General features: G+C 42.3%; 1 protein-coding gene across 12 annotated transcripts in view; it reads right to left on the reverse strand.

Annotated features, from left to right (window-relative positions):
* Positions 1 to 22914, reverse strand: part of DOCK9 (dedicator of cytokinesis 9) — a 290859-nt gene that overhangs the window by 102958 nt on the left and 164987 nt on the right. For 11 of the 12 annotated variants that reach the window (XR_006962383.1, XM_047081324.1, XM_047081294.1 and 8 more), the window contains exons 8-15: positions 17888 to 18062; positions 16888 to 16955; positions 7195 to 7269; positions 5792 to 5932; positions 5281 to 5484; positions 4771 to 4893; positions 927 to 1009; positions 188 to 310 (exon numbers count right to left, since the gene is read on the reverse strand). Coding sequence is in view for 11 of the 12 variants with exons in the window: in XM_047081324.1 (XP_046937280.1) it covers positions 188 to 310; positions 927 to 1009; positions 4771 to 4893; positions 5281 to 5484; positions 5792 to 5932; positions 7195 to 7269; positions 16888 to 16955; positions 17888 to 18062 (992 nt within the window). In the remaining variant the exon portion in view is untranslated. The remainder of the gene's footprint in view (positions 1 to 187; positions 311 to 926; positions 1010 to 4770; positions 4894 to 5280; positions 5485 to 5791; positions 5933 to 7194; positions 7270 to 16887; positions 16956 to 17887; positions 18063 to 22914) is intronic. The other variant, XM_047081304.1, reaches the window with a different exon arrangement.

Below are 22914 nucleotides of genomic sequence, written 5' to 3' on the forward strand. Positions count from 1 at the left end.
ATTCAAATTAACCAGGACACTCTTCAATGTTAGACCTTCTCTTCCCTCCCAAGGACTCAAGGTAAAGTTCCACGCTCACCCAACAGCCCCTATGATGTTTGAGTGGAGCCCGCTGCCCTCCCGCCCCCCCCACAGAAAACACCTTCTGTTTTTCAGGTGTGCAAATAAGTAACACTTTGAGACTCACTTCCGAAAGTCCGCAAGTAACTTGAGCATGTCGTCATTGGAGAGCTTATTGCTGTCTTGCCTGTACAGAGCAGAGAATCTGGCATTTTTGTCAAGGTTTCCAGATGCATCCTTAAACAACGTCCTGAAATAGCCAAACAACAGTTCTAAACTGAGCTTCCAAAAGATGAAAATAAATCCACGGCTTAACTTTGGTTTCTATGTGAAGCCTAATTATTATTCCATTGACTGTACTAACAGAAATTTCATTATCTAAAAACATGGAAGACATTTACGCCGATGAACACAACTAACTCAATTTACACAGAGAACATTTCCAGCAAATGGCTCATGCTTAGGCAACAACATCCACAGTCAGATGCTTAGGAAGCAGAGCTCACAAACAAGGGTGATGTGCAGGCCCCCACCCTGGGCCGCTGTCCAGGCTGGGCTTGGGACACGTGGCCAGAACAGCAGCTCTGCAACAAGAGCTTCCGTCCGTCCTACCGGCCCCCGCACGGCTCTCCCAGCCAGCATCTTCCCTGTCTGTGATTCTAACGAAAGATTATTCACATAGGGGGCTTACTTATGTTTTAACTTTACACATTTAAATCCTCTTTGCCTCTGGGCAATAAAGACAAAAGAGATGAGTCAGTCTGTCTATCTATCTATGTATCTATGCATCTATCTATCTATCTATCTATCTATCTATATCCGTGTATCTCTAGCTACATCAAAGGCATAAAAGATATTGTCGTTACCTTGCTGCCCATGCAAATGGCATTCTGTACTGTCCTAGTCTTTGGCAAGCCTGCTTGGCATTCTTCAGCACCTTCTGAGCAACCTTGAAGATACAAGAATCAAGATATGAGGTGCTGTACCCCACTGACAGAATTATGATCTAAAGAGCCGTCATCACACGTTCGTTAAACAAGCTCCTACCCTAGTATCAGATGCATGGAAAAGCACGGGTCACTGTAAGGAAATCTGGCCGGACTTACACTAGGTGCAGAGTATTCTGTTTAATGCAATCTTTATGGCAGTGACTTTCAAAGAATATAGAATGAGGACCGTTTCCAAAATGTTAAGTCTTTTCTTTTCTAAAACGTTGCTTTCATAGGCTGCAAGCATGACATTTCATAGGCTTTCATAGTTCTTTATGACTAAGGGCTACTTATAAGTCCATTGGATTATTAACAATTGTTAATTCTTGGTGTTCGTGCTAAAATATATGGCAATACTTAAAGTTTAAAAGAGAATACTAACGAAAATGCTAAGCCAGCATAGCTCCTAATGAGTTCCAGCTCATGCAGATTCCCACAATTTGGGGGATAGATATTTGTTCTGTAAGACATTATGTAGGTGCTGACTTAAGTTAGGCCAGGGTTTTCAACTGTTAGTTATATTCTTACTTTCTAGGTATAAATTACTGCTATTTTCACTTCTTGATGATGAATTTTCATTTGTTGTGGCTTGACTTATGAAGCCCATAGTGCACAGTGAAGCAGATCTGCTTTGGCCTAAGATGTGTGCATGACATGTCTATCAATCAACTGTACCCCTACCGCTACAGCGGAGGACAAGTGCCCCGAATGTGCTTGTACCGGGATCCTGCACAGCTCCCAATAAAAAGTCTGATTCAGTTAGAGTGGTATGTTCGAGGGCCTTTTATATTACTGAAGCACATCAAAGTCAACCAGTTTGGGGAACTGTGATCCAGCGCCTGTGAACCAATGTGTGTCAAAGCGGCAGCATCAGCAGCACCTGGGAGCTTATCAGGAATGCAGAGTCTCGGGCCCCACCCCAGACCCCCTGGGTCAGAACCTGCCTTCTGACCAGACCTTCGGTGACCTGTGCGCATCAGGTTTGCGAAAACTCAGATGATAGAGCTGTTTGTCTCTAGGTCAAACTGAAACCAGCGCTGTGAGTCTAGGCCATTAACCCTCTCTGGGCTCCATTTTCCCCACCTGAGAAATGAAGGGCGTGAGGCACAGTACTTTTCGCTATCCCTTCCAGTTACCAGACATTATGATTCTACCACAGTCATGCTGTGAGAATTGCTACCCTCACGAATGAATTAGAAACCCTCACGAATGAATTAGAAACATGTCTTGACCGAAACGTGTCAGGAGCTCCTCCAGTTCCTTCATTTCTTCTTCCAGAAGGGCATGATCCTGTGGGCACTGGGGGCACACAGTCACAGGGTAAAATGGCCTACCTTCTATTTTCAGATAGAAACTATCATTTTTAGACTTCTAACAATAATGACTATACTGTGGAGTAAAACACAATATTTGCATAAAACTTAAAACTAAAACCCAGATTTCAAATAAGTTTCATGGTTTCCTGCGGCGAACAGGGTCCGAGCCCACAGACTTACTGAGGGTGCACAGGGAACATAAGGTATGTAAGACTGAAAAACTCAATTTTGTCTTTGGTCTCCCCCGCCCCTTTTCTTTCTTTCTTCCTCTTTTTTAATCTATTCATGATCTATACCTACAGAGACTTCTTATAAGAGTTTCTTCCTCCAAGACAAAATTTACTCTAAATGATGTTCTAGACCATCTTGGAAAACAGGAAAGAAACAATTCTGACATGCATGAGAAAATCATCCTTCGGTAATATCTCTGCCAAAAGTTCTATTCTGATACAACGTGCTTGAGAGCAGAGAGATATAAAACCTATTCTGATATAAAAAGGTTAATCTCTGCCTTAATTTATTACTTTGGAAGTGTGAACGTATGGAGTAACGTACACATGGCTGAGCTGTGCATCCCACACGTAAGGAGGGAAGAACCGACTTCCACAGATGCTCGGCGGCCACTGGGAAGCGTGGAGGAGAGCATCAAGTCTAGCCCAAAGTGAAATGTGATTTTGCACCATCACAAGCTGCCAAATTTCAAACCGTGCATGTGGCAGGCAGAAGAGCAAAGACGGTGCATTTAGGCCCTGGAAACGTATCACATACAGTCAGGGGAGCCGATCTCATCCTGGGCCTTCATTGATTATTAATCAAAACACTGAAGAGCTGAAAGAGCTTCTTATCCAAGGTTTTACCAACTTGATTTAAAAAATAAAATCGCTTCTTCTCCAGAGACCAAACTTGACCCAGCTGTTATCAGCCAGAAAGGCATACTGTTGGAGGCAGTGTGCCTGGGGCTATGGGTTCTCCCCTGGCTGGGGCTGGCATAGATGATAACGTTGTCCTACATGTGTCAGTGATTTGCAGCATTCCCGGCAATGTCTTGTATATTTAAAAATTTTTTTAATGTTTTATTTTTATTTTTGAGACAGAGAGACAGAACATGAATGGGGGAGGGGCAGAGAGAGAGGGAGACCCAAAATCCAAAGCAGGCTCCAGTCTCTGGGCTGTTAATATAGAGCCTGACATGGGGCTCAAACCTGTGAACCATGAGATCATCACCTGAGCTCAAGTCAGAGGCTCAACCGACTGAGCCACGTAGGCACCCAGCAATGTCTTGTATATTATCTGATCTCAGCGCTGTTCCTGAGAGGAGGTGGGACATCATCCTTCAACAACAGATGGGACACCAGAGCCCAGAGAGGTGACATGACTTCTCCAAAGTACCTAGGTACTCAGCACCCAGGTCTCTGACTCCTACAACCTATTCTTTAACAACCACCCTGCAGCTCGTGGACACACCTGTGGTGTATGGCCAGCCACAGACAGCATGAGGGGTAGCTCTGATTCAGCTCAGGAAATGTCCCTTAGAGCCTTTGGAGGTGTCCCCTCCTGCTGCTGACCAGTCCTTGCCAGTGTATCAGGGCCATCTCCCAGACGAGCACTTACAAATACTGTAAAGCCAGCAGAGACAGAACTCTATTAGCTCACTCTACCAGGTAGCTCAACGTGCTGGAAAGTGACAGTCAGGTGCCTCTGGTCACTCTAGCTGTAGGGCACTGAGCAGGTAACTAAACCTTAGTAAACCTCAGTTTTCTGATGCCTGAGAAGAGCTCTTGACTAGATAACCTCTAACATTCACATCTGTGTGTGTCCACCAAGGCACTCCCCAAGTAGTGAGCACTACGCCAAAGTAAGGGAAACACACCAGACAGCTTGTATGTTTCCCTTCCCTCTTCTACCCAAGGTCACCTCTGCCACCATGACCTGCCCCGTGTGACCAAACAGGGCACCTGAAGCACTGACCTCACTGGTCAGACCATCCCCTAGTCTCCAGCCTCCCATTTAAGTGTAAATGGACCCAAAGATAATTCCAGAACCTGAGAGACACGTCAACAAGTGGAATGCACTCTATTTGAATAGAATATATGTCCTTTTTAATGATAGAAAGTTTACTGTTAAGCTCATAATTCCAGTTCTGCCAACTATTTTAGGATGTTAGGATTGTCTAGACAAATGAAAGATTTTATTTACATACAGGACTACTTTTCAATGAAAATTGGACACGTGAGTTTGAGTAAATCTATGTGAAGAGTGCACACAGTTTAAAATATAAAAAGTATAAATACATCTCGCTGAATACATAAGGCTTAACTCTGATTTCTTTAAGCGTTTCTATTTTCACAGAGGGCCCTTTTATTGAATTGATGCTTATCATCATAAAGCATAAAAGTCACTCATACCTTAGAAGAGTCTGAACTTTTCATGTATGGCTCGGCACCGTGTGTGATGCTCCCCTGAAGCACTTTTTCAATTCTAGCCACCAGAAATATATCAGGATGAGGACACGTGACCGAAAATATTCCCTAGGGAACAAACGATTTTCTGTAGTGAGTAAAATTCACACCCACGTTAAACAAATCCCCTGAACATGAAACGTTCTGAAGCAACAAAGAGTGCTAAAACACGCTATTCAGAGGCACTCAGTGCTTTATCGCTAGTTTATCATCTGATCAAAAAGGCAATTTGGTCAGGGGGGTGGGCAACTAGCAGAAAGTTTAGAAAAAAAAAATGAGAAATCAAATACTGCTTCTTCTTCTCTCAGCTTGCCTTTCCTGCCTGCTTATATATGCTGTCGATATAACCAACAGTCTCATTTCCCCTAGCTGCGTGCTACAGAGTCTCATTATGCATTCACACAGCAGGTGCAAGATAAGTCTCAGTAGGGACGACTGCTGGGCTCTGTCTCCCACCTGCTTCGGATACTGCATGGCAGCTTCGTGAAGGATGTCCTGAAGGGCAGGTGAGCTCTTCCTGCCACCGTTCACCAGAGCTGGGGACGTGGTGGCCAGCATCTGCCTCACGGAGAAATGGTTCAGGTCCACGTGGAAATCGGCAGAAATCTTTCGGTTGTATTTTATGTCAAACAGGGATAGAGTGACAAAGAAAGGCTCGACCTGAACAAAAAAAACAAAAAACAAAAAACAATCCAGACCGTCACTACAGCTCAAACTGTCTGGAAAAGAGAATGCTGCTATCGAAGAAGAAATTACAAAACCTATTTATGATAGCTCAAGAGAAAGAAGTCTCCACCCCTTTCATTTGTCACAAATATCCTGTCCCTGAGGCTAAACAACCCTCCGCATCCTGATCTAAACACTGCACTTCTCTGATCAGAAACTAGGATTTTCTGTCCAGACTGCATTGCAACTGGTACATCTGCAATCTCTACTTCTTAAAATAGTTTTTTAAGAGGAAAATTACATTTGTAGTGGGTCCTTCTTCATTTTCTGCAACACAGCATTGCAAATTGAAAGATAAATCATTGCACTTGACGAGAATTCTTTTTCCAAATTTCTCTTCAAATGGCTTCACTTCTGGTTCAGCTGATGTGAAGTCAAGCTTCTTTAAAAGAAAATGTAAATACATAAATATATTATGTTCACATTAAAACAAACACATAATAAATGTATCCTGAGGAAACTCCATAAAATGCGAAAAGGCTAAACTCACTTAACTCACAATAGTGCTACTATTTTATAAGTTTATATAGTTTATAACAGTGGTCAAATAAATGATGGTATATCTACTCCATGGATTATTATGCCAAGCTTAAAAATTATGGTTAGGAATACCTCAAGTGTCCATCAACAACTAAATAAACAAACAAAATCTGGTATATACATACAGTGGAATATTATTCAGCCATAAAAAGGAAGGAAATTTTGACACATGCTACAACATGGATGGACCTTGAAAACATCATGCTGAGTGCAATAAGCCAGACACAAAAGGATATATATTGTTTCACATAAATGTGGTTCCTAGAGCAGGCAAATTGATAAAGACAGGGACAATGGAGGTCACCAGGGAATGAGGGGAGGGAGGAATGGGAAGTAAGTGTTTAGTGGATAGAGTTTCTGCTTGGGATGATGAAAAAGTTCTGGAATGGGTGGTGGTGATAGTTGCACAACATCGTGAACGTACTTAATGCCACTGAACTGCACACTTAAAAATGGTTAAAATGGTAAATTTATGTTATGTATATTTTATCACAACAAAAAATTGTCAAAAAAGCAAAAACATATACATGGTTATGAAATCTGTGAAGCAAAAAATACATTTATTATTAAAGTAAATGGGTAATGAAGTTCTATAAAAAATATCACAAATAAAAAGGAGAAGAATATGGGAGAAAATACAGCAGAACCTTCATCCCCTCCCAGCTGCCCTGGACCCCACCCCCCACCCCCGCCCCACCACACCAAGTATGGATTTTGAGGGCACAGATGTGGATCATATGCACCTTGGGTGAGTCAGGAAATACCACTGCCAACTGGGCATCTTCAGTGATGCTTATTATTGTCTGATGGTCTTTCTATGGGGTAAATTATATGCTCTCTATGGCCTGACAGTGTCTTTGGGTAAATCCCTCAGTTTTCCACAGTCTATTGAATATGGAACACTCACAATGGAAGTGGTAATGGGGATGAGATTACGGTTATTTTTTATTTTTCCTTTTCCCCTGAATGTTCTGTATCGTTGTTATGTTGCTTACCAGTCCAAAGTAAACAAACAAGAAAATACAGAAATAAAACAAACGTATCATCTGTCTGTTTTCTTTCCCCGACTTAGTTTAAAAACGTAAACATTAAAATAGTTCATACCTGGGCATCTGGGTCCAAGTAAAAAAGCTTAACTCTGCTTTCACTTTTCAGTTTGATTTCTGCTTCTCTGGTACTCTGATAACAAGATAAACAAAAAATAAAAATTACGGTTAAAAAAAAAAAAACAAAACCCTCTTCTTACAGAGGTGTCCAAACATGTTTGTCCCATCCTGAAGATCGGGCTGCCAGACAACTCTCCTGTCATCCTGGAGAGTCAACTGCATGTTGAACAAGGTGAGACCATCAAAGGAGGTAGCACACCAGAATGCCACAGGGGAAAAGAAGACCTAATCCTGACCTTATGAAACTACAGTCAACTTCAGGGTCAAAAGCAGTCAAAGAAAGCAAAAGAAAATAATTAAACATTACTTTCAAGAAAGGTTTCATAAAGTGATGGAAGAGGGGACGGGCTATGAATGCAGGAGTAGAACAGCAAAAAGTAAGAAAACATGAATATTTGGGGCTGAATGAAAAGGACACACAGCACAGACAGACGCTGAGTGGGAAATGAGCCCGGATGGTAAGGAGAATTTTGAGTCCATCTAAGATTGAGGTAGAAGCCCAGGAAGAGAAAGGAATAGGTCTGCAATGGTGGGCCAGAGAAACTATGGCAGATCTTGAAGGATTGCCATTGGTGTTTGTGGCAGGCAGGAGGCAGCATTGCTGGTCTAGTCAATAGATATTTACTGAGCACCAAGTATGTGTCAGGCACCAGGGACACACACGTGAATGAAACAAAGCCTCTACACCCAAGGAATACTAGCGAAGACAATATAAACAGGTGGTAAGAATGGCAAAGAAAGTGTAAGGCACAGTGATCACTAACCTGGACCAGGAGGTGGCAGTCGGAAAAGAGTTCCCAGAAGAAGACCCACCTTGCATTACAAAAACATTTGGCAGAAAAGGGGAGAAGGGAGTTCTGGGAGGAGGTACTGCAGGTACAAAGGTATAGTCACACTTGAGCAATGATCAAGTCATTCATTGGGCATGATGGGAAAAGTAGAGAGAAATGAAGCTGGGATTTGTGTGTTAGGGACTGTGGATTTCCTTCAGAAGCCAAAAACACCCGGCACTATTTTAAGCAAGGGAACAAAATAACCAGTTCTGCATCTTAGAAGAACCCCTTGGGTAGGGCTGAGGAGGTGGGTTAAGGGGAAGACCCACATGGGCTCTTTATCACACCTGCCTCCCATCCCACAGCAGAGTCCATCACAGAGCCCACAGGCCCCATGTAGGTAGCCTGCTGTCCAGTGAACCCCTTAATTGAGATAGGTTTGTGGAGAGGGTGATAAAGTGGAGTGTGGAGATGCCTGTGGACAGAGAGATGGAACTTGAGCACGAGGTAGGGAGGAAGGCTGAAATTACAGACTTGGAGAACATCAGTCTAGAGGTGGGGACAGAGGAGCCTTGAGAGTAGTTGAAATTCCCTGGGGGAAAATGTGAAGGAGTCTGTAAAAAGAAACCCTGGGGCCCCAACACTGAAGGGATGGCAAGAAGAGAAGCCATGGAGGGAAACAGACAAAGGGGCTGGAGAAGAGGAATTTGGGAACAGAAAGAAGCTTCTAAGACATTCACAAGGTGGAAGTCATTGCCAACCACATTATTTTTCGTGCTTGGTGCCTCTAAATTTGTATCCATTCTTATGACTCTCAATCTCCATGGTTAAGTCTATAGAGTCAGAATGGAGGGTCCTCTCTCATCTGTTCTTTCCCCACATCTCAGCATGTGATGTGGGCAGCGACAGCCACAGTGGAAGGGGTGACTTACCATCTCTGCTGGTGGCTAAACATGGTCTATTACATTTCTAGATCACCACTAATAAGACTGAACATCTTCCTAATATTCTCAGCCATGCGGTTGTTATAACAGGTTGGTTCTTAGCAATGACCCAAACTCTATCATAACTCTACTTAAAAACCATCTTTCTCTGGCAAAATGAAATGACCACCAGAACACTAAGAAACTGTGTTCTAGTTCTAGTCCACTCGTTCACTAGTTACGTAAATGTGAGCAAGCCGCATAGCCTCTCTGGACTCCACTTTCATTTCGGAGTAAAAATGTTGAATAAGATGATGGCTAGAGTCTCTCTGCACAACACGGTTTATCTCGCCGTTTTCTATGGGAACTTTAAGGCTTCTGGGGGTAAGGAACACTCCTGCAAATCGTGTTATTTGAGCCAATGCCCTATGGGGGATGGGACAACTTTTTAACTCCATCTTACCTGTCACCGTTCCTATTTTTTCACATCACAAGAGCCAGAACATGTGGCGTGTGGAGTATACTTAACTGTACCCAAGAGAATTTGCTTTACTTTGTGCCCAATCCATGATGTTTCCCAACAAAAACATCAGTACCAGGTGCTGTAAGCCACCACCAACAGTAATGCATTCTACTTCTGAATTTCTGCTGGAGTCCTTCAACAAAGGCAAGTCCTGTGATCTCAGACACCACCGCAGAGCAACGGATTCTTAATGTAGATACAATCCCTGGTGCCTTTTTGAAAGACGCTTGTTGTCTCACACTGACTATGAGACAAGATGAGAAATGAACACGGCACAGACGACTGCTAGGAGGTCTGTATAATCAGAGGACAACCAGGGATGCAGACACATTAAAAGAAAAAAAAAATCAACAACGAACCGAAAGAGACTCAAAGCATCCTGATGTTGCCACTAATATCCAGGGGATATATTCTTCACTAGAGAAACCATTTAATGGGAAAGAAGCGATACCTTTAGATGTAAAAATAACCTAAAAGCTTACAGTCTACCTTACATACATTGACAGCTGTGATGATGCTGATTAAAAGCAAACTCAGCTCCTTCCCCCATTCCTTCCGTGGCCTACGATGCATTAAACAGAGGGGATGCCTAACAAATGGTATTTGAAGGAATTACCAAGTAAAACCTAGGCAGAAAGAAAATGTGGCTTGGGAAGGGCAGGGCTTTGCCCTAGAGTCAGGGAATAACAAATATCTGGAAGTATCATAATGATAAAAGCAAATTTTTATGGATAACAGCCAACATTTCTATGCTATTATCCTAAGTGCACATTTAAATCTTATACCACGATAGGAGGTGGGTCCTAGTATTTTCCTCGTTTAAAAGAGAAGACACTAAGGCACAAGGGATTAATACTTTGCCCAAGACCTCAACACATTCAATAGAAGCCTGACTTCTAACTGAGGCTGTCTGGCCTTTGACTATTAGAAAAGAGAAAAAGGGGGCACCTGCATGGCTTAGTTGGTTAAAAGCATCGGCCTTCAGCTCAGGTCACGATCTCACAGTCTGTGAGTTCGAGCTCCCACTTCGGGCTCTGTGCTGATAGCTCAGAGCCTGAAGCCTGCTTCAGATTCTGTGTCTCTCCCTCTCTCTGCCCCTCCCCCCACTCGCACTTTCTGTCTCTCTCTCAAAATAAAATAAAGACATAAAAAAAAGTAAAAAAAAAAAAAAGAAAGAAAGAAAAGAAAAGAAAAGAAAAGAAAATAGGTAAAGAATATGAGCATGCAAGTCAGAGAGGAAGAAACCCAAATATATGATAGTAGGAAAATCTCACCACTAAGCAGCAAAACACAAATTAAAGCAGGGAAATACCATTTTCATTCCTCTGGTGAGGACACAGAGAAATGGAAATGTCAGTTGTTCCAACTTTTTGGGGAAGCAACCTGGCAATATTTAAAGCATTAAAAACACAATAACCTCTGACCCAGAGGTCCCACTTTGGGGAACATCCCTAGAACACAAGTATTTTGTAAAGAGGTCACATTGTTTACTGTGCACAGATTGTAGAGACTAAAAACAGGAAAATAACCCAAAATGTTCATGAATATGGAGATGTTAAATAAAGTGCATAATACCCATATCTGTAATACCACGCAGCTATGAAAAATGAGTAAACTAGACCCTCTACGACCCCAGAGGGACATCTACAAGATACTTTTAAGTGATGGAACAAGTTTCAGAGTCATGTATATATATCACGAACATATTTTTTAAAAAACTGCAAACGCTATATATGTGTGTATGTTTCCATGAGCAATCGGTTTGACACCAGGGGAATTACAACAGGTTAGTAACACTAGTGCTCTCTGGGTGTCGGGGTGGAGGATGAAGGGGAAAGATTAACTCTATATAACTTTGGATATTTTCACTTATTATAGCAAACACACTTATTTTTACTTAAGTTTCAGTAAAGACGATAAAATAAATTCCTGTAATGAATACTTTCACAGTCTAAGGACCCACAAAACATAGCTATAAAAAAAACATTATCCCACAGCCTATGCCACCCAGCACTTCTCAAAGTGACAGAAACCAGCCCTCCTCTTAAAATAACCTGTGGTTGGTCCATACCGTGGAGGTAGGAAGAACTGGACTGGCTTTTCCCCGGACCCTGCTGCTGCTGTCCTGCTCACAACCCGTCTAATACTTTGGGTTCAGCATAAAGGAAAACATGAAGAAAATGGACAATGACAGAGCCGTCATCTGTAAAAACTGGTACTTGCTTAGAAGTCAAGAGAATGATTCGTCTAAACAAAGGCTGTTCCCCTCACTCCTGTGAGCCCTACCTTTAACCACTAAAGACACACCCTGACAATGCTTTCTTCCTCACCTAAGATGCAATTATGGACCAAACATTCAAAGGGTTTCCAGAAGGACTGCCACAGGCTTCAAGCATACTCTGTGTCTTAAGTTCATCTCTGAGCAAGCAAAACAATTAAATGCCAGAGACCATGGCCAACAGCATCTTATTTTGAGGATGAGTTATCAGAAAAACATTGTGCTGGCTGTTGGCTTAAACAGAATAGGTTGGAACAAAAAGACTTAGCAAATTCCTTTGAGGCCAGAACGTATATTTCTTAATTTAAAGAGCTGTCATGATTTGTTTCCACTACTTGCAAGGTATCTAATGCCCCGGGACCACTATCTCGTCCTCTGTGTCACAAACCAATAATAAAGCACAGAGAATAAGGAGACCCAAGAGATGGAATGCTGGAATGCCTGCTGACCTCATAAACAAAACCCCAGCCACCTCCGTTGTATCATAACACAATGACATAGTTCTCTGGATTAGGATACAGGGAAGGAAGCATCTATTACAGACTTGGTTTAAAAAAGTCAGAAAAGGTATCTGTGAAACTGTTTGGGTTCCAACATATACTGCTAAGCCTGGCCGACTGACCCTTACTCAACCTCAGTGAGACTATAAAGTTTGAGACACAGTAATTCATCTTGTGTTCAACACAAGGTTTACCTAGAAAGATTAAGTTCACTCGCTAAAAAGTTATAAAGTAACTGAATGTGAGCAATTTTGGATTAACATGAAACAATGCTTTTCTTTCAGAACCACTTGGGGAGATAAAATTAAGGTGAGTTGTTGTCCTCTGAGTACCAAAGAAACCTACAAAAATAGAAAAGCTGTGAAGGAAAATATAGGGTGGGAGCATGAGGGTTTTCTTCATACTGTCTTTACGCAAGGAGGTGACATATATGTACCAATGACACCTAGGATAAACATAACCAGTGAAAAACATTATTAAATGAATCATACTCGGGTTTACAACCTGATTGCCTTACCCCTTGACTTTGTAGAAAAGAAACCAATTGACTAACTTTAACTACAGTTTGTGTAGTTAATAAAAATGTTTATAAGACCATGTGCTCTAATACTATACGTGCTGTTACATTTACAACAAACATGTATTTGGTTCCATATTACACAACAGGAGGAAAAGAAGAGATTTTACGGTAGATACAGTGTGTCTTCAATAAGAAAACAACAAAGACGTTCAGTACTAAATGTACAAGCAATCTAAGGGCCGAGAATGTACAACATATTCTGAAAACCTAGGCCCATACCACCCTTGTCATATGTCAAGGGCCCCCCTCCATTATATTCCAAAATGAGACATCAGTTATTTTTGTACCGAAACAACTTCCTGTCACTCATATCCTGTTTGTTATGTCTCAGTCACAGTGGAAGACAAAAGCCGGGGCAACAGGATGAATGCAGCAGAAAGAGGAGCTGACCAGAGAGGAGCCTGCCATTAAAGCACACAGTCAGTACCTCCTGCCTGACTCCACCGCTTGTCTTTTCTCTGCAACTTATTTACCTGTGGCCTGACCTCCCGCTGGACCCTTCCTTACACCTCCATCCCTGGTATTGACTTCTTGGCCTCTTCATCCCTGATTAAACTCCCCTCTCCCAAGTGGCTATGCACACAGTCTCTTTCTCCTTCACCCCGACCCCCCCACCTCTACTTCATCTGCAGATTACACAACTATGGAATCCATTCCTCTCAAGATCAAGAGGACCAGCAGTCAGTCAACTCCCTGCTTCCTTAACAGGTACAAATGGCCCCCACCCGGACACAGTGGAGAAGGTTATAAACTAAGCTAAGGCCACATTGGTGCTTGGAGCCCTGGACTGTGAAGGGCTGAGAGTCCCGCACAGTCAGGCCTGGGCTCACCCACCCCGCAACACCACACAAGCATCACAAGTGTGCCAGCAGCACGCTGACTGCATGGCAATACATCTTCATTCTTCTTTTTTTTTCCCCTTGAAAAATTACTTGCTGCCCTTTTTCTATCTTCTGAAATAAAAATATTTTTAAAACACTTAAGAGCTGGGGTCGGGGGCAGAAATAACAACAGCAAAGCCCCTTATAATGCTTTCTTTTTCAGGCTTTGACCATGACCACAGTAAGAAATACGTTTATATCACAACCCAATACATATACACATACTACATTGGGCTGCCTGGGTGGCTCAACTGGTAGAGCATGAGACTCAGGGTAGTGAGTTCGAGCCACGTGTTGGACACAGAGATTACTTAATAAAAAAGTTTTTAAATAATATCTGTCATTATTAAGGGTAATGTATTTAATATTCTCTATCCAGTTCTATTCCATTTATATTTTTAAAATGTCTGGGTCATATAATGTAAATTAAAGAAGCCTCACGTAAAAAGCGCATACTGTATGATTCCACTGATAAGAAAGTCTGGAACAGTCACAACTAATCTACAGTGACAGACATAAAAACAGCAGGCATATCAGCTGGGAGGGGAGGACAGGATAGTCTGCTGGAGTGCTAGAAGCGTTCTATGCATTGATCTGCGTGGTGGTTATACAGGTGCCCAAATGTGAAATCCACTGAGCTATCCAATTAGTGTTCCATGTAAGTTCTACTTCAAATAAATAAATTAATTAATTAATTAATTAATTAAGCAAAGCAAAATAAAAAGAAATGTGGGGTTTAAACTAATTAATCTGATTTAACCAACCAAAACTGCTTCAACTAACCTGTTATACACAGTTTGAAAATAGCTCTAAATATCTTTGTGTGTGTGCGCGTTAACTCTCTTATATATGTTATCTCATATAACTAAACTAAGGAAAGTTTAAAAACTTTCCTAGGGAGTGCCTGGGTAGCTCAGTCAGTTGGGAATCCAGCTCCTGACTTCGGCTCAGGTCATGATCTCATGGTTCATGAGTTCGAGACCTGCGCTGGGCTCCACACTGACAGTGCAGAGGCTGCTTGGAATTCATTCTCTCTCTCCCTCTCTCTCTCTCTCTCTCTCTCCCTCTCCCTCTCCCTCTTTGCTCTTCTCCTGCTTGTGAGCTCTTTCTCTCAAAATAAATAAACTTAAAAAAATAAAGTAAATAAAAATTTTCCTAGGTCTTAGGATTGAGAAATATTGAATTATTATGCTGGCCAACTACAGGTAGTCAGTGAGAGAAGAAAGGAGGGCACAACTCCTGAATGTCTTCACAGGGAGAAAAAAAATACAGATTTCTAATTAATCAACATTAGGCTCAAACAATATGAGTCTTCTCCTAGGTGTCCACGGTGTTCACCCAGTAAGTGTAGAAAGTTACTTTCCAAGTTCTGGATTGCATTGCATATATTATCTGCTTCAATAAATAAAATGGGTTTAAACATTCTGCTTTGAGAAATTACGAGCCCCCCAAATATCCAGAAACAAAAAAAAGTGAATCTCAATGGAAAATACGATGCATAGAAGTTCATAGCACAAAAACACATACACACAAGCCAAAAGCCGTCCCAGCTTAGTAGGCGGTTACAATGGTGACACTAAAATTAGCTTTAATAGGCAGGTGCTAAAAAGATACTGTGGTAACAGTCAAGTCTTGAAGAAAAACAATACTCTCAAGTCCTAGCCAGGGAGGGAGATTTTATATTTTAGAACAGCCATGTTGTCTTAAAGTAAAGGTCAATGCTGAATGCCAGTCTATTTATAATCGTATATGGATAAACCATGTTTTCTATTACAGTGTTTAAGATGTGGGTGTATAGGGTCTCTATTACACTGTATTCGCAGAGAAGAAAAGGCAGTAACAGAGCAAGAATGGAAATGGCTGGAGAAGACAAAGATATTTCTCTCATTTAAAAGAGAATCATTCATAGATGCACACAAGGAGACAAGTACAAGGATATTCATTGTAGCATTGTTTGTAATGGAAAAAAAAAATTGGAAATAACAGAACACCGAAAATAAAATGCTTACACGGTGCAATCAAAGGGATGAACTAGATCTATATACCAGCTTGGACAGATCTCAAAATGAAAGTTGAATTAAGAAAGAAAAGTACAGAATAATATGTTAGCATTTATATAACATTAAAAAAATTTTTTTAATGTTTCTTCTAATTTCATTTTTGAGTAAGAGACAGAGCACGAGCAGGGGAGGGGCAGAAAGAGAGGGAGACACAGAATCTGAAGCAGGCTCCAGGCTCTGAGCTGTGAGCACAGCGCCTGATGCGGGGCTCGAACTCACAGACCGCGAGATCGTGACCTGAGCCGAAGTCGGGCGCTTAACTGACTGAGCCACCCAGGCGCCCCACATTTTTAAACATATGAAAGGAACACAACCATGTAGATCATTATGATAGATACACTGGGAAAGATACAGAGATAAAATGGAAGTAATCCCAGGAAACTCATAACAGTGTCTGTCTCCGCTTGAGGCTGTGGAGGAGGAAGGGAATGGAGTAAGGATGGTGTTTAAATAGAACTTTAACTATAGTTGATGTTTTATTTCTTTAAAAAATATGGAAGCTAAAAGGACCACAGAGTAACAGGGTTGAATCTGGGTCATGGGAATAAGGTCGGCTGTTTTGATCTTTGTGATTTTCAGTAACTTTAAGGCTTCTCAAAATTATTGAAGACAAGTGTAACTTTTTTTTTTCATTCAGAGTGACCCAGAGGCAATTTACAAAACTCAGGCAACCCCTGTTTGGTTTAGCAGTAGGACTGTCACAGACCACCCTCTTTGGAAGTGTGTCTATTAACGTGAATAGGGAGAGCGTATGTGTGAACATAGTAGGTACCATGTTAATGTGGGAAACTTTACCTGTGTGTTTTGGTTATTTCTTCAATACTCGTAATCTGGTAGTAAACATTATGGAAGGGCAGGGACACAGAATAATAAAAAGAATAATCTGTACGGCACTTTCCAGAAAACAAGACTAAAATCTGACTCAGGTGAGTATTTTACCTCCCCTCACATTTAGGACAGAAAATAGAGAGCAGTAACCACAATGTCTTTTTTAACGATTTACTACAATGTAATTGTTAATCATTTCAATAGATTCCATCCTGGACAAGCTAGGAAATGAGAAATATTTCAGTATCATTCTATGAAGGGCAGAAGACTGAAGATGATTATTACCTTGGCAAGTTCAGGCAGGTAGCTATCTAAACCGGAACCAGAACCTTCCAATTTGCTTTGTTCATCATCTAAAATGGCAAAACAGATGACCTGAGTTACTTGTAATTGAATGTATTTTATTTAAAGCAGGAGGTCAAAGGCCATTTCTCTTATATTCACCCTTGAATGCAGTGGTTTCCAACTCTAAATGCCCATTAAAAACACCTCAGAGCTTTTAAAAAAAAAAATACTTACACCCAGGGTTGAGAACCAAATATTTAATAATTGATACAGCATGGACACTGTCTAAAAAGAACTGATATTAGTTATGAACACCAGTCTGCATGGCCACATCCATCAAACCCACTAAAATGCCTGCCCAGGTCCCACCCCAGGCCAACTAAATAAGAAAGAGAATTTTTTAAAAAGTTTCGCAGAATTTCTAAGGTACAGCCAGGGTTGAGATTCACCGGGCTAAGAGCTTGAAACAAAACATGAATTGTCAAGAACATAGCCAGATTCTTCCCACCAATGAGGCTTCTGCCCATCTTAACTTTGTCTTAAAAAATCTAAAGGATAGGATTAATGACAGTAATAACCACAGTATTTTAAGTGCTGATTTTGTGCCAGGTACTCGAGACACATAATCTTATTTAATCTTCCCATCGACCAGCAAGTTCTGTTTTATTCTTACTTCACAGATGGGAATACCGAGGCTCAGAATATGTAAGCAGCTTGCCCAAGGTCTCACAGCTGAAAAATGATATTGCGGAGACTTGAACTCAGTCTTCTTTTCTGCCCCGAAGCTGTGGCTCTTTCCATTTAAGGTTTCCTGATAAAAATGTTGTCAGGGTAGTAAATTCTAATGTGACGAAATCTTTGCTCACAAACTCTCTGTGAAGAGCTCACATCTGACCCATTGCTCACGTAGCTGGCGATACACAGGCTCCCTATGCCCTCTGACAAAGTTAAAGACATCAGTGAAGTATGCATGTCCCTGGAGAAAGCGAGGTCTGCTTACCCTCATGAGAGTCTCCGTTTCGCTTTTCTTGCATTGCAGCCTCAAAGTTGAGCTGGAGAATCTTGTTGAGAGTTGTGATCCATTCTTCCATTTCGACTTCACTGTCTGCAGCCAAAAGGTAGCTACTTTTGTCCTGCATCTTGAGCTCAAAAGCAAAACGTCTAACTTTGTTGTTCTGAAATGGAAAAGGAGTACAGAGACACATTTTAAGAGAACTGAAATGGCCTTAAAATTTTTCCTCTTTATTATTTGCTGACTGATGCTATCTCATTGGCATTTGGGGCCAAGCTATTTAAAAATGCATGCCCCTGGGGCACCTGGGTGGCTCAGTCGGTTGAGCACCTGACTTTGACTCAGGTCATGATCTTGTGGTTCGTGAGTTCGAGCCCCGCCATCAGGCTCTGCAGAATCGAGCCCCATGTCAGGCTCTGCAGAGCCTGCTTAGAATACTCTCTCTCTCTGCCCCCCCACCCCTCCCCCCTCAAAACAAATAAATAAACTTTAAAAAAATGCAAGTCCCTTCCCCACAAACCCTCATCACTCTCTACCTTCCCTGCTTTATTTTGTCCATAATTTTATTTTCCCATCTGACACATCATGGATTTCACTTGTTGTCTGTCTCCTCAAATGGAATGAGAGCTCCTTAGGGTAGAGATTACTTTTGTTCAATGCTACATCCAGATTTCTAGAACACTGCCTGGTACACAATAAGCTCTGGAAAAAAAAATTTACTGAATGAATGAAATTTCACTGAAAATTTTCAACTCCTCCAGCTCCTTTTTTTCTTTTGATGAAGTAGTGCATGGTATCCCATTTTATAAAGCAAACATTATCTCTCAGTGTGTTTGACCTCCTCATCTGGAACTTTCCCATCATTTGTGAGTCCCCAGAGGTATTTGGACACCATGTCTACAGCCTTCCCTCATGCCTCTAGTTTTTACACCTGTCAAAGGGTGTCCAGCTCCAAGTACAAAGACAGTAGTCACATGCATTAAATGATGGAGGATGAAAGTGCCCTAGACCAGGGTTTCTCAGCCTTGGCACTGCTGATGCTTAAGGCTGGTAAGTGTTGTGGGAGTTGGCCTGTGCACTGCAAGATGTTTAGCAGCATCGCTGGCCTTACCCACTAGATGCAGGGAACATAACCCCAGTTGTGAAGATTAACACACATCTCCAGAGAGTACCAAACCTCCCCTGGTAAGCACAATCGTCTCCAGGGAACAGCACTAGAAAGAAGTTCGGCTCTAAGGACCACAGCCCAAGATTCCTTGCATGTACAGGCTGAGGGCAACCTGTAGGGGGCAGAGTAGCCCTCACCCACTAGCAGCTGGCTGGCTAGCCGCAGTCCCTGAGAGGCTCCTCAGTGTAGGTGGCAGGGACGCCCTGACCCTCCCCAAGGTGGCCATGTTCTTGGCAGCATGCTTCTCAGAAACACGCAGGCCACACCAGCTACGTACATACTGCCCGCTGCGGGCGCCTCACTTCACGTCAGGGCCAGAATCAGACAGGAGTCAAAAGGCTAGGTACGAAATATGTTTTCTGTCCCAGTCACAACTGTGAAAATAAGTTAAAAGTTAAAAAAACTGTGAAAATAAGTTAAAAGACATCAGGCCTTGGTTCTAAGTTATTCCTCTTTCTCAGCCTGATCTTCCTGATCTGAAAATAAACGTAATCAACTTCAAGGTTCTAAAATGCTTTTAGGCCTTAAGATTCTACACTGGATTACTTGCAGGTTTATTTAAAATTTTCAGTTTATGCATTTCTTTGAACCCATAGCATTAATCAACTACTTTTTTCCCCCACAATGTCCAAAAACAATTCAAAAACAAACAAACCACAGTGTTGGTGCTTAGCTTCCAAACAGATGTGGATAAAAACAAATTATTTAACTTTTTGAAGCCTTGAATACAATTCATTAAATGTTAAACACCATCAGCCACATCTGATGAAGAAAGAGTATGAAGGAAGAGAATATGAAGAATATGAAGGAAGAGATGTCCCTTAAAGTCAGGACCTAAGGTCACGGAGAACACTGCACAGGCTGACCGACAGCCCAGGGATGCCGGACGCACAAATCACCTACACGCTGTGCCGAAGACAGGCAACAAAACTCTTAATAGTTTTGCTTTAAACTTTTCTTTAAAAGAAATGCCTGAAGATTTAACTAGAAAGTAACTTGAAAGGTCTCCTAGCTCAAGAATACAAATGAAACCCCTACTTGGAAATCCCACACAAGAAGTTAATTCACTGTCATTGACCGTTTCTGGTCCTGCCTACTTTACACTGTGAAGAAACGTACTTTGATGTATTGAGAGACAGAGAGACACAGAGCATGAGCAGGGGAGGGGCCGAGAGAGACAGAGAGACACAGAATCTGAAACAGGCTCCAGGCTCCAAGCTGTCAGCACAGAGCCCGACGCGGGTCTCGAACTCACAAACTGCAAGATCATGACCTGAGCCAATGTCGGACACTTAACTGACTGAGCCACCCAGGCATCCCTGGGGCTGTTTTTAAATTGGTTTCCGGTAATCAAAAATACCAAGATTTAAGTAAAATTTTGTATTTCTGGATTTTTTTGCTAAAAACAAGACAAAAACAGATCATCTGGCCCCCTTGAACTGGTAGCTCCGCCCAGCATCAGCCACAGCGGGGAGGCGGCTGGCGGCCCCACGAGACGGGACCGTTCGTGCTCCAGTTTGTCACAGAATGCGATGCATTCCCTCTTGCTTTCCACGCAGGCCTGTTCTTTTACTTAATTTTCCTGCTCGGCTCCTGCAGGCGTCTGAGTATGGACCCCTAATTTCCACTGCTGGCTTGATGGAGGAACAGGGTCTGGACTCGCTCTCCCATCACAACCACTAGAAAACTGAACAGAAGAGATCAAACAGCTGTTTGCGGATATTTGACCACAGGTAGGGCAGGACCATGACCCCTGCTGGACGGGACATAGATGAGCTGCACCCTAGCAGCCCTTAAGCTTTCTGCTGGAGGCGGTGTCTGGGTTGTGGCCCGGGAAGGGGAGCCCGACAGAGCCCTGTGGTCCCCCTAAGTTAAAGAGACTGAGCAGAGCTCCAGAAGACCAAGGTGGCTATATTACACAGGACACAGTTTCCAGAATGAGAGCTCTTCCAGAGTTCTCAGCACGTAAGACAAAACAGATCCAAATCTAGTAGTAAAAATTCTGAGTCATGCATTCATGACGTGTCCATGTTCTGTTTGTAGGTTCTGCCTTAACAAACAGTTTACCAAAAAAAAAAAACCCACATCAAAATGAAGACAAAATAACCCAAATTGCAAGTCACTAGAGATAAAGAGAAGATTAAGAAGAGCAGGGACATCAGAACCCCAAAACAACAACATAATTGGGTGTCTTCAAATTTGAAGGTAAATTTCACCTTGGATTTCTACATACACCCAAACTATCCATCAAGTTTGAATGCAAAACCAAAAATATTGGCAGATAAGCTAACTCTCAAGAAATTAACAACTTTGACATTCTTTCTCAGGAAGCTACTTGGAGGATGTGTTCCTCCAAAATAAGAAAGTGGAACAAGAAAGAAAACATGGGATCTCGGAAACAGGGAATCCGACGCAGGCAGGAAGGCAAAGAGTTTCCAGAATGATGGCTATCCAGAGGCTGAGACAGCAATTCACCTAGATTAGAGCAGGAAGGAGGGCTGTAGGAACTAAAATCCTACCTTCCATAATGTCCAGAAGTGATGAATAAAAAGCAGCGGACGTGCCTTTTCCAGCATTATGGAGGCACATTCCAGAAAGAAGAGTGAAAACAGCTGAAAACAATCACGTCAGGGGAGTGGGGAGTGGGTGAGGTGGAAGACACTCGGGCAACAAGGTGCTCGCAGGGTTGCCTTTCTGCACTGCTTGACGGTTTAAACCAGATGAATGAATTACTTGGGATGAAAATGCAATGTAATTTTCAACATGTGAGTACATAAACAAGTACACACCTGAAGGTCAGGCCGGGGAGCTGTGTCTCTAACCTCAATCACACTGGCCCCACAAAACGACCTTTCTTATTAGAACTGAGCTTCGGGCCAATGTCATCAGCCAACACTGAGTCATTTTAGGAAGAATTCTCTGATAATGGTGACTGCATCTATTGTGAGGAGTTGTCAGGGAGATTGTTCATTAACCACACAGTGCCCTCTGTCTCAGGGCCCCCATGAGAAATGCCTGAATGATCTTCATTCTGAGATTACTCGGGCAGCTTCTGGCTAACTGGATTGAACGGGTCTCCAAGCTAGGAAGCACAGAGCCCAGTTTGTCACCCACCCACAGCAGGTGTTAGGTCTCTTGAACACCTATGCTTCTTTCTTAGCTTAATTCCTGTTCATCTCCTCCCTACCTTGACTCCTTGTTCACCTCTCCTGCCTTCAAACACACTTTAAATCTGTGCTATCCTGTGTTTTATGTTTCCTTGTAAGTTACTGCCTTAGACCTTTCTGGAAAGTGGCAAGGGGGTGGGGAGATGGATGGACAGATGGGGAATCTGGCAACTTGCTTTCAAAGACAATTCTGTTAAGGTTTGGAAGGTCCTACACCAAAACAGCAGCTTTCGGTCCTACACTGAAACTGGTAACAGCAAGCTCCCTGGGAAAGGGAGAGATAGGGATCAACAGGGACCTCCAGTTTGTAATGGTCTGATTTTTTTTATAATGTGAGTACAGTTGTGCATTATGTATGATTAAAATTAATTTTTAAGTGTATTTATTTATTTTGAGAGAGAAAGAGAACCAGTAGGAGAGGGGCACAGAGAGACAGGGAAACAGAGGATCCTAAGCAGGCTCTGTGCTGACAGCAGTGAGCCCGATGAGGGGCTTGAACTCACTGAACCATTAGGTCATGACCTAAAAATAAGGGGCACCTGAGTGGCTCAGTTGGTTGAGTCTGACTCTTGATTTTGCCTCAGGTCATAATCCCACAGTCATGGGATTGAGCCCTGAGTCGGGTTCCATGCTGAGCATGGAGCCTGCTTAAGATTCTCTCTCCCTCTCCCTCTCCCTCT

The sequence above is a fragment of the Lynx rufus genome, unplaced genomic scaffold (assembly GCF_022079265.1).
Source record: "Lynx rufus isolate CCGP_SWC_20201006 ecotype Redwood Valley unplaced genomic scaffold, mLynRuf1.p SCAF_1, whole genome shotgun sequence".
NCBI lineage: Eukaryota > Metazoa > Chordata > Mammalia > Carnivora > Felidae > Lynx > Lynx rufus.